We start from the raw sequence: 12,215 nt of genomic DNA, 5'->3' as shown, positions 1-12,215 counted from the left end.
AAACTATGTATCTGGGCATAATAAAAACACAATGCTGGAGGAACTTAACTGGTCAAACAGTGCACTTTATGTAGCAAAGATAAAGATGCATAACCAATATTTTGGGGTTGAGCTGTTCATCAAGGTATGAAAAAAAGTGGGAAGAGCCTAATCCAAATGGTTGGGGGGAAGGGGCAGGGTTGTAGCATGGCCTCAAAGGTTGGAGGTAAAAGGTGGATAAGGGAGGGAGAGAACAAAGGGGCGGAGAGGAGAGATGGCTCTGGAAATGAAGAAGGAAGTGGGTGTAGCGCTGGATGGAAGAGGACAAAAGGAAAGGGAATTGAAGGAGAACAGGGAGTAGGGTCTCCATTGATAGAGCCATTCCCACTCCCCCTGCTTGCTGTTGTACTCTTATTACATTCTGCCTTTGGGACCTTGTTTCTTCTCCTGCCTCTCCACCCTATCATTTTGTTTGGGTGCCTAGCGACATTTTTCATACCTTGATGAAGGACTGAAGCCCAAAATGTTGGTTCTGTATCTTTATCTTTGCTACAATAAGGACACATTGACCAACTGTGTTTTTACTTCAACACAGTCCCTGCAGCTTTTTGTGTTTTACACTTATCTGGGTGTAATTATGGTGGCATATAATTTGTTCTGAAGATGCAAGTACAAAAGCTTTGGTGCCTGAATTTTTTTTCTTAATGATCTTTACCTGTTTTGGGAGCCAATCGATATTTTCAGATAGAAATACCAAATCAGACTTCAAAACTAGCCGCAACTGAGTTCACCCAAATGGCTTCATCTAAGTGTCTTCGAACTTAAATCTGCTCAACAATATAACTAGTGAATGACGTGAATGGAGATCATTGGGTACCCATTCGCCCTGTCCCAAATTTCAACATTTCACCTTTCTATGCAATCTTCTCCATCGAGTTCAGTCCATTATTGCAATGTCACTCTCAACCTTTCAGATACCCATGCCCTAATCTTGGTAAATTCCATTATTATCAAATCTACATCTTCATATTTCTTACTTCAAAATCCTTCTTAAGACAGTCAACTTTAATTAAACTTTTAGTGATTCATTCCGATAGTTCCTTATTTGGCTTAATGCCAAATGTTTTTCAAAGATGAATTATTAACAAAGAAAAAAATTCTGGCAGCAAAACCCCGCAGATTAGACAGCTTCTATAGAAAAAGAAACAGAATTAACACTTCAGGTGGAAGACACATCTGGATTTTAATTGGATTTTAATTTCAGAGAATGTGATGAAGGAATGGCTGGGGCAAAGGGATTATTTCTGGAGGTCAAGGTATCCTCTGGGATTTATCCATCAAACAGGTTATTTCCACACACATCCGCAAGATAATCCTGACATCACTCTACCTTGTGGATGTGTGTTGAAGTAACCTGTTTGACGGATGAATCCCAAAGGATATCCTGACCTCATCCATTCAGGAATAATCCCTTTGCCCCATAGCCTCTCTGTTGTTTAAAACTAATGTGTTTTTCTCTTTCCCAGTTTAAATGAAGTGTCTCTAAGGTGAAATGCGAACTCTACCTCTTTGAGCACAGATGCTGCCTGACCTGATGAGTGCTCCCAGGATTCTGTTCTTTCATTCAATGACTGACTGTCAAAGTGCCCTGTTGTGAATCAACATTATGAGCCGAAATTTAGTAAATAATTTAAATTTTACACAAAACTGCTGGAGAAATTCGGCATGTCACACAGCATTTTTTGATAGAGCAAAACTAAAGATACATCACCAACATTTTGGGCTTGAGCCCTTCAATAAGGTATAAGCAAACGTCAGGTAGGCACCTGCATAAATAATGCTGCATGTCTTGTTCAGTTTCTCCAGCATTTTTGGTTAAATTACAATCACAGAGTATGCAGATTTTCTTATTCAAATAAATACTGTAAATACCTGTATTGTTTTTTACATAATTGTGAAAGGTATTCAAAAATAAGAAATATATATTGTAGTTATCAAGAAATGAAGAAAGAGCTTCTTTGTTAGAAAGAGTGCTTATCAGTGCAGTGTAGAAAACTGTAAAGCTGCAGAACAAATAGTGAAAAGTTTAGTCATTAATAACCACATCCATCGTAAAGATTGTGTCCTGGTCACTTTTACTTAAACATGCAAAAAACAGAATACATCTGAAAATAGACAAAGCATAAAAGATTACATTAGATGTCATTGAGAAAGCCACCTTTGGTACAAATTTAACAAAAATCTATAGTTGCCGCAGGTGATTGAAATAAATGACGTACCTCTGTGCTTACTGATGCCACAAACGCACAATGTGATTCAGATGAATATTAAGCAGTTACAGCCTGACTTCACCCATGCAAATGGCTGAAGACAGTTGATTGGCTCTTCCACATTTTGTTAGGAACACAGCAATGTACATTGCTCTGCTTAGAACTTTAAAGAAAATCCTATCACTAAGGTTTCTGCGTCATGTCAAAAGTTTAGTTACATTATTTTCTTCAACTTTGAACACAGAGAAACATACAGCCAGTTGTCAGCTGTTTAAATACCATACAATAACGGTGTGCACATGCTGTTTTTCAATCCAAATCCCAATTTGTTGAGACTTGGAGATAGTGCAGGTGTGAGTTTGGCAATGACATGCATTAAGTCAAGATCTGCAAAATTTAAATTCTTGTGGAATATAACTGCTTGTGTTGGTACTGGAAATAATCACTGCTTAATATAGATTACAGTTTTAGTGTACGTTTGTTTTCATTCAGTTTTAGTCAATGAGGGTTGCTTCTCCAACTGTTTATTTCATGATTTAATCAACCGCCACTAATAAAATGTATACTTTTTCATCTTAACATTGTTAATCTGTTCTGTTGTCTGACTGTAGGTTACGACACCAAGGGAGTGTAAACTGGAAGTACATTTTCAATATGGGCATTGGTCTGGTCAGTAATATTAGCAATAAGCTATTTATATATTTCATTTTTCTTTTGTTTTTAGAATTGACTTCCGTGCATTTACAGTTGAACAGATAAGAAAAGAATGTTGCCTGACAGAAGAAAGAGCCAAGCTAAATAAAAGCATTGAACTAAAATTATAAAACATCCAAGACAACAAATTAGCAACTGAGTACACACAACAATATCTTTTCCAAATATGACTTTAAATTTAATTTATAGAACCCTTGTGTCTCCTCTGATTATCTGGCTTGGATACTGAGAGTACTCAGATTACCGTGACAAGAGGCGTTACTCATTTAGTGGCTCCTCGGTGGTACTTCTGCTTTCCCGCTTTTCTGATCGTTTACTGCGCTTCTTCTTCTTTTTAGTCGAAGAGGCTGAAGGTTGCCTGTCCTGCTTGACAGCTTTGTCCTGCTTGCAGGCAAGCATGACTGGGCTTCCGCCCATGTAGATGTTTGACTGATACTCATCAGGTTCCATCGCTTCAAGATTCTGTGATGCAAACCTGGGAGCCCAGCTGGGTATGCCATCTTCCAGATCTGGAGATGCTTTGATGTAATCCATATCTGTTAAATGAATCACACATGAATACAATGATCAATTTATGTGCTTTATGTCTCTTTCCTTAATTAAGTAACCTGAATTTGGCAATGGAACACACATTTAGCTCAGGCAACCAAGGACAAAATTCTGCTTACTGCAGGTACTTTCAATTCAGTTGCACACTCATTCAACAACTATTATTCTTGATGGCTCCAATGTATGCTCTGCTTCATTTACTGATATTTTTGCCCTCTCTATCCTTGTACTGAATTTGTTTTTTTTCTCTTTTGAGACAGTTCTCATCCTTTGAAAAACTCAACGGCCCATTACAGCAACTATTATCAATGGCTCATAAAATAATATTGTTCATTAGCATGCATATAAACATAAATTAACAGGGTAAAGCAATGAAACATTCAATTTATGCTCCGTTTCTAATTTCCTATATTTTAATTTAATGCAAATGTTTTTTGGGTAGTGTATCAACTTTCTCTTTGCTCCATGTTTAATGGAAGTTTGGCTGAAGATTAGAAGAAAATCCAACTCAGTCCATTTTCAATTTAATTTATCTAACCAGTCATTTGATGCCATTTTTGATTTCACGAGTGCCCACTCATGCCTTACATTACATCATCAAGGATTTTGCCCATGGCGGGCTTCATTTTTTTCTCCAAAAATTTAGAAATGTGCCATCCACAGAAAATTCACTTGAGACGTTTTCTTTTTCCAACATTAATTTATCTGTTGCATGTTTATTTTTAATGAGGATGGAAATGAATTGAATTTGTACTGCATTTTCATTTCTCCAGAATGCCCTACAGGATCCTTACTGTCAAATAATTGCTGCAGAATAAATTTATGGCTGCATGTTAGAAAACTACAAAGTACAATTTGTGCGCTATGTCATTCCACAAACAATTATGATCAGCTAAATTGCTTCAGGTTTCTATTCACTTGTTTGTAGGGTGTTGGCAAATCCAGCAAATCTGGCTCGAAGAGTGCAGGGGAAGGGTAAGAAATACATTATCAATACAATGTCTACTGAATTGAACTCTTTAATAATTTTGGAGTGTTACATGGCCAAAACAAGCAATCACACCCTTTAATTGTGAAAACAGAAATTGGAACACTCAGAAGGTCAGAACAGGGGACCCCAAACATTTTAGACCATCGACCCCTTCAGGGACCACATGGTCTCTCATCAAACCCCAGAAATGGAATCTAAATGCTTGAAGGGTGGGGTGGGGTAGGAGTGGGAATGGGAAACAGGTGGCTGGGCTGGACGGGGGAGTGGCTGGGACTGGATAGGGGTGGCTGGACGGGTGGGGGTTGCACTGGGTAGGCTGGCTGGACATCTGGTTTTAGGCTGGACAGTCTGGCTTTTCAGCCCTCTGACCTCCATCTGGAACTACCTTGAGCTGGACATTAATTTATCCTTCATTTGGGGGCGTAGGCCCTATATCCCTAAATGCGGGACAAGTTAATGGGCAGAAAGGGAACTTAACTGTTAAATGCAGCATCCTGGGGTCCACAGGCTGGGCATGGCAGGCTGGTGTATGCATGATGAGGGGAAAATGTGATGGTAATGCTCGAAGTGCCAACTGACGCATGTATGGTACGGGTGAAGTGTGATGACAGCGGAAAAAGTTTCATGGCAGGTAAGCCTCCCCCCTCCTCATGCTGGATGGGGGTTGAGTAGGAGGGGTGGTGAGGAGGCGCTATCTTAAATTGAACACCCCCCCTTCCACCTGCATTATCAATCTATCCAGTATTATTAATCCCCTTTTGACCCTCCTGGGATTTATAGACCCCCCCCCCCTCCGGGTGGTCCATTTGATCCCTGGGGGTTGATATTGACCATTTTGGAGACCCCTACTATAGAAATAAAAAACAGTTTAAAAATTCAGGAGCTGAACTCTTTACTGGAACATAGGACCTGAAACATTAACCAAATGTCTTAGGACCTATAGTCTTCCCAGCATTTTTAGCTGTTTCAGTTAATATTCTCAGTATCTGCAATTTTGATTGATTTTCATTTATGCCACAGTTGGTTGTAGATGGAAAAGAGGGAGAGGAAAAACAAAGTGAGGAAGTGTCTGTGGTTCACTGTTCATTCAGGAATCTGATTGTAGAGGGGAAGAAGCTGTCCTTATGCCGCTGAGTGCTTGTCTTCATGTATCCTTTTCCCCGATGATAGCAGAGTGAAGAGAGCATGATCTTGGTAGTGAGGGTCCTTGTGGATAGAGGCTGTTTTTTTAGGACATCTCCTCTCATAGATGTGCTAATAGGAGTAAAAACTGGTGCCCACAATGTTGCAGGCCGAGTTAATAATTCTCTGGAGTTTTTTCTGGTCCTCAACTTTGGCACCTCCATACCAGACAGTGATGCAATCAGCCAGATACAGTTCTCCATGATACAGTTTTTGAAAGTCTTTGGTGACATTCTGGATCTCCTCAATCTCCTCACCAAATCTAGTTGCTGGTGAGCCTTCTTCATGATTGAATCGACATGGAGGCTGCAGGACCTTCAGAGATATTGACACTCAGGAATTTGAAGTTCTTCTTTACCTAACACTGTTCTCATTTTTCTCTCTCACCTTTCCCACCCTCTTTGTCATCTCTCCCTCTCACCCAGTGTCATCACACTTCACCCGTACCATACATGCGTCAGTTGGCACTTCGAGCATTACCATCACATCTTCACCTCTCCCACCTTCTGCCCAATGGCCTATCACTTCTTAGACTCTTTCCATCTTCATCGTCACACCAGTTTTTCCCTCCCCCTTGATACTCATGCTGTCACCTATTCCTAGTTTTGATAAAAGGTCTCATCCTGAAATGTTGACTGCCCATTTGTACCCCTGGATTATGGCTGACCTTAGTTCCTCAAGTTTAGCATTGCTATTCTCCACAGATGCTGCCTGACCTGCTGAGTATATACTGCATTTCTGTTTAATAACAAATTCCCAGGACTTCAGCATTTTACTGTATTTTCTTATTGTTCTGCATTACACTTATAATGAATTTATTTCATTTGAAACTATTTTAATTTGTAGACTGCTGTCTCAGCTAATTTAGCAAAGAGTGAGAATATGAACTTCAGAATTGCATGGCTAAGTTTTACACACTTATTATTACATTGCTTTGGTTAACAATGCCTCTGGGAGAGCTTCTTAATTTCCAATTTAACTCTTGCTCCTTACAAGACTGACTACCTCTGCCAAAGTAGATATTGTTTTTAATATTTACTTTTACCCTGCAGCATTTAAAACATGCTTAATTGCATTTATATATTCGTGGTTTGCAATTTTATGCATTCAATGAACAATAGGATAATGATTTTGATATTGCTTTATTTGACAAATGGAAACAAAAAAGAGATTAATTCTATCAATCTGTATGGATTAGTGTGTGCCCATGCACATGTACCACGAGGCCGCAGATGAACCAGAAGATTCATAACTTGCTGAGAGTGAGGTTGATAGTGTTTCAAAACAGTGATCCAGATCTCCACAAGATAGTCCAGGCTATCTTAGCAGCAAAGAGGCAATTCCGTGTAAAGTGAGAAACAGAAACAGAATCAGATGCTGGCCAGCGATGGCAGGGCTTGCAGGCCATTACATCTTACAAGGCGTCAGGCCTGGTGAAGTATCTGGCAAAGTACTGAAAATCTGTGGCAACCAACAAGCCGGAGTGTTCATGGACATTTTCAATCTCTCACTGCTGCAGTCGGAGGTTCTCGTCTGCTTCAATAGGGCATCAATCTGCTGAAGAAGAGCAGAGGGACCTGCCTCGATGATCAATGCTCAGTTGTTCTTGGCCAGAAGGAACTTGCACCTAAGAAATACCTGGAACCACTGGAATTTGCCTACCACTACAATCGTTCCACCACAGATGCAATAGCACTCACTCTCCATTCAGTCCTGGAGTACCTGGACAACAGCAATACAGACTTACATCTTGACACATGTCATCAATGACTGCTCAATTTTCAAGAGCATCACCATTCCCCTCAGTACTCGTCAGGAGGTTTCAAAACATGGGCCACTGCATCTCCCTCGGCAACTGGATCCTTGACTTCCTCATTGAAAGACTACAGTCAGTGTGGATCAGTAACAACATCTCCTCATCACTGACAATCAACACAGGTGCACCTCAAGGATGTGTCCTCAGCCTACTGCTCTATGCACTCCACACCCACGACTGTTGGCAATTCAAATGCTGTCTCCAAATTTTCCAATGAAACCATGGCTGTTGGAAGAATCACAGATGGCAACGAGGAAGCGTAGAGGAGGGGGATAGATCAACGGATTGAGTGGTGTCACCACAACAACATTGCTCTCAACGTTATCAACACTAAGGGACTGATTGCAGACTTCAGGGAGGAGAAATCAGGAGAGCATAATCCATTTGTCAATGGGGGGTGAAAAACTTCAAATTCCAAGGTGTCAACATCTCTGAAGATCTATCCTGGGACCATCATATAATCATGAGAAGGCTCACTAGAAGCTATCTTTCTTGGAGTTTGAGGAGATTGGGTATGTCACCAGTACTCTTGCAAATTTCTACAGGTGTACCATGGAGAGCATTCTGACTGGTTGCATCACTGTCTGGTATGGAGGTGTCAACGTACAGGACAAGAAAAGGCTACAGAGAGTTGTAAACTTGGTCAGCACCATCATGGGTAATCTTCACTTTAAAGGGTGGTGCCCCATGAAAATAGCCTCTATTATCAAGGACCCTCATCTCACAGACCATGCTCTTCTCTCACTGCTACCATCAGAAACAAGGCACAGAAGAGTGAAGATGAACACCTAATGGTACAGAAACAGGTTTTTTTTCCCTCCACCATTAGATTTCTGAACGGACAATGAACCACAGACAATACCTCACTTTTTCTTTTTTTTCCACTAATTGTTTATTTTTAAATGTTTCATGTAAAGAACGGTAATTTGTTGCATTTTTGCATCTGTATTGCACAATGCTAATCCCACAAAAGAACACATGAACTTGAAGGAACAGTGCACAAGTAAATCTGAAACTAGTCAGTTGAGTGATAATTAACTTCAGAACTAATTTCAGAAACAGAATAGTGAACTCTGAATTTTTGAATGCATTTTATATGAATAATTCAACAAGTTATTGTTATAAAGTTATCTTTTTTTTACAATTACAATAGAAGGAGACCCAGCATCCGAGTATGCTGAGCACCATGATGGTTAGACGGGTAGCTTGGGTTTCAGTGGTACCATGATGGTTAGACGGGTAGCTTGGGTTTCAGTGGTACCATGATGGTTAGACGGGTAGCTTGGGTTTCAGTGGTGCCATGATGGTTAGACAGGTAGCTTGGGTTTCAGTGGTACCATGATTGTTAGATGGGTAGCTTGGGTTTCAGTGGTACCATAGTGGTTAGACGAGTAGCTTGGGTTTCAGTGGTGCCATGATGGTTAGACGGGTAGCTTGGTGGTACCTTGATGGTTAGACGGGTAGCTTGGGTTTCAGTGGTGCCATGATGGTTAGACGGGTAGCTTGGGTTTCAGTGGTACCATGATGGTTAGACGGGTAGCTTGCGTTTCAGTGGTGCCATGATGGTTAGATGGGTAGCTTGGGTTTCAGTGGTACCATGATGGTTAGACGGGTAGCTTGGGTTTCAGTGTTGCCATGATGGTTAGACGGGTAGCTTGGGTTTCAGTGGTGCCATGATGGTTAGACGGGTAGCTTGGGTTTCAGTGGTGCCATGATGGTTAGACGGGTAGCTTGGGTTTCAGTGGTGCCATGATGGTTAGACGGGTAGCTTGGGTTTCAGTGGTACCATGATGGTTAGACGGGTAGCTTGGGTTTCAGTGGTACCATGATTGTTAGACAGGTAGCTTGGGTTTCAGTGGTGCCATGATGGTTAGACAGGTAGCTTGGGTTTCAGTGGTGCCATGATGGTTAGACGGGTAGCTTGGGTTTCAGTGGTACCATGATGGTTAGACGGGTAGCTTGGGTTTCAGTGGTACCATGATGGTTAGACAGGTACCTTGGGTTTCAGTGGTGCCATGATGTTTAGACGGGTAGCTTGGGTTTCAGTGGTACCATGATGGTTAGACGGGTAGCTTGGGTTTCAGTGGTACCATGATGGTTAGACGGGTAGCTTGGGTTTCAGTGGTACCATATCATTTTTCATATATGCAACACATAGGCAGAAGGCTTATTAAGGCAAATGGTTCTGCAAAGGGAATACTAAGGGAAAGGCACATAGAAAAGGGCCAAAGATGTTGCCTGCACCTGAATAAAGCATAGTCCTACATATAATCCACATTCTGTAGATTCCCTCCACATCATGGGTGGCACGGTTTACATAATGGTTAGCGCAAAACCAGCGACCAGGTTCGGGGTTCTGAAGTGCCAGTTAATGAAGAAGACGAAGGCTGTGTAGTTAACCAGAAATCATGGCTTTTATTAGCAGAAACGAGTGGTACAATAATGAATGATAAGTTATACCCAAGGGGAGTGTCTTTAGTGGTGGAGATAATACACGTCCAATGTCAGTAAAGCAGTCTAAGCACAGCGAGAGGCTGACAGCACAACACAGATTCACCACAGGTTTGAATCCCGCACTGTCTGTAAGGAGTTGATACGACTTGATATGTCTCCTCGTGCCTGCATGGGTTTTCCCCGGGCGCTTCAGTTTTCTCTCATCATTTGAAACATACCATGGGTTGTAGGCTAATTGGGTGTATTTTGGAGGCTTGAATTCCTAAGCCAAAATGGCCTGTTACCCAGCTGTATGTTTAAATTTAAATGTGATGGGAGCTTCAATCAGTAGATTTGATTTGGGAAAAACATTGATTGAAGCCCACATAATAGCTACATGGCTTTGAAGCTGACTCATTGGAAATACCTCCATTCTTCCAAAGATGCTGGTTATTCCAAAGCCACCAATCAACTCTGAACCAAATGACTGACCGTCCTACCGATCTATCAAAGTATCTCCAAATTTTTTTTGTCAGTAGCTTGCAAACCGTTCAAAAATACTGAGTAATTTCACTCACTCACTTCCTTGAATTCTCAAGGCAAACTTTGCTGACAGCTCAAACTTCCTGCTTTTACACCTGCTTTCTGGAAAATTTCAATCGAAGTACAGATCGTTTTTTTTTTAAGTTGTGAGTTCTGTGATTCTTTTTTCATGTTTAAAGATAACTAAAAACAACTTTTGTTGAAGTAACCATTTGTCATGGTGAATATCTATTGCTGCTGGGTTTTGGAGTCCTTTGGGCTCGTAATAGTTCCCTGCACATTTCTGAACTTACTGATGTTGATTATTTCTACATTGTGAATACAAAATTGTGAGGTGAAAATATTTCTGAGAAAATAGACTTTCAGTAAATAAAGTAAAACACATAATTACGTGAATATTTTGGTGTAATAAATCCATCATTAATAGGTGATACTTGGCAATTCAATTAGGATACATATCTCACAGGATACATAAGCTCCCTGTTAGTAAAAAAAAATTCATACATAATGTAACTAGCTTACCAGTCCTACATTAAACCTTCTGTGATTGCTTCTTCTTTGAATTCATGGCTTAGATAGCTTCTAATCTTTTCAGCTCTTCAGCATTGCTTCTCCAAAGTGATTATTTTCATGCCAATGAGACAAGCAGGAACACATTTTGTTCGAGTTTAACCCTAAGCATTAGAGAGATTGCACAGTGGTCAAAAGTGCGTATGTAGGCTTCTTCTAAATGAAGGAAATTCAAAAATATTCCACCATGAGTGATGGTGGAGACCAGCACATGGATGCTGAAGACAAGGTCAAAGTCTTCACAATGATGTACAGATACTAGTGCTAAATGCCATTAGATTCCTGAATGATAAATGAAACACAGATACTAACCTTGCTTTCACTTTTTGTATTAATTTTTGTGAGGTGTTTTATATAAATGTTTAGACTGTGATGCTGGCACAACACAACAAATTTTGTACTGGTTCATGATAATAAATGCTGATTCTAAGTGGATAATCCATTTTGCCCTTCTTCTCAAGTACCCAACCATCATAGAAACCAGTCCTTTGCCAATTTGCTTCAGTTCACATCATATCAAGAAAGTGGTGAAAGCAAACAAGGCCAGTCAATATTCTAGCTAAACTTTTGCAAACAAGTCCCAGAACGAATTCCCTATGTCAGCATGGGTTTCTGACAGGCACTCCAGTTTTCTCCCACTCTTCAAAACCTATAGAAGTTGTAGGGCATTTGGATGGCGTGGGCTTGTGGGCAGAAGGGTCTGTTAATTGTAGATCGTCTAACATAATAATTTAATCTTAATCATCACGAAAACAGTGGAAGGTCATAGGAAGTGTTATCAAGTACAACTTATCCAACCCTGAGGACCAGCTACAAAAGCTTGTCAACAGGCTAGATATCTTCAAGGTTCAAGATTCTTTTATTATCATGAACATAAATACGCAACATTTGTTTACTTCTGTTGGCTATAAAAGCAGTATGACGAAGTGAAGAAAAAAGACAGTCTCCTCCAAGACACCAAGCGCCCGTGGATTTGTCCTCTGCACCTCCTGTCTGTTCCAATGGCGAACTATTGTGGTCAAGGACTCAGCTGTGAATGCACCACATCATCTTCTTCATTTAAAAGACACAATTCAAGAATGCTTTGGTCTCTCCTCCTGCCTGGGTGAGTGTAATTCTCACAACATTCTAGAAGCTTGATGTTATTTTGGACAAAACAAGCCACTTG

The 12,215-nt window shown here is 40.5% G+C and overlaps 1 protein-coding gene and 1 long non-coding RNA gene across 3 annotated transcripts in view; one reads left to right on the top strand and one right to left on the bottom strand.

Annotated features, from left to right (window-relative positions):
• Nucleotides 1-3,538, top strand: part of LOC138743151 (uncharacterized) — a 59,319-nt gene extending 55,781 nt beyond the window's left edge. Inside the window, exon 3 of the long non-coding RNA XR_011344668.1 lies at nucleotides 2,974-3,538. This is a non-coding gene — a long non-coding RNA (uncharacterized lncRNA). The remainder of the gene's footprint in view (nucleotides 1-2,973) is intronic.
• Nucleotides 2,098-12,215, bottom strand: part of LOC138743149 (protocadherin gamma-A2-like) — a 189,510-nt gene continuing 179,392 nt past the window's right edge. For both annotated transcript variants that reach the window (XM_069898044.1, XM_069898045.1), the window contains exon 4: nucleotides 2,098-3,499. In XM_069898044.1, coding sequence (XP_069754145.1) covers nucleotides 3,222-3,499 — 278 coding nt within the window. In that variant the 3' untranslated portion in view covers nucleotides 2,098-3,221. The remainder of the gene's footprint in view (nucleotides 3,500-12,215) is intronic.

The sequence above is a fragment of the Narcine bancroftii genome, chromosome 9 (assembly GCF_036971445.1).
Source record: "Narcine bancroftii isolate sNarBan1 chromosome 9, sNarBan1.hap1, whole genome shotgun sequence".
In the NCBI taxonomy this organism is placed as follows: domain Eukaryota; kingdom Metazoa; phylum Chordata; class Chondrichthyes; order Torpediniformes; family Narcinidae; genus Narcine; species Narcine bancroftii.
Note: the sequence above shows the minus strand (reverse complement) of the source record. Positions and strands in the feature narration are given on the sequence as shown.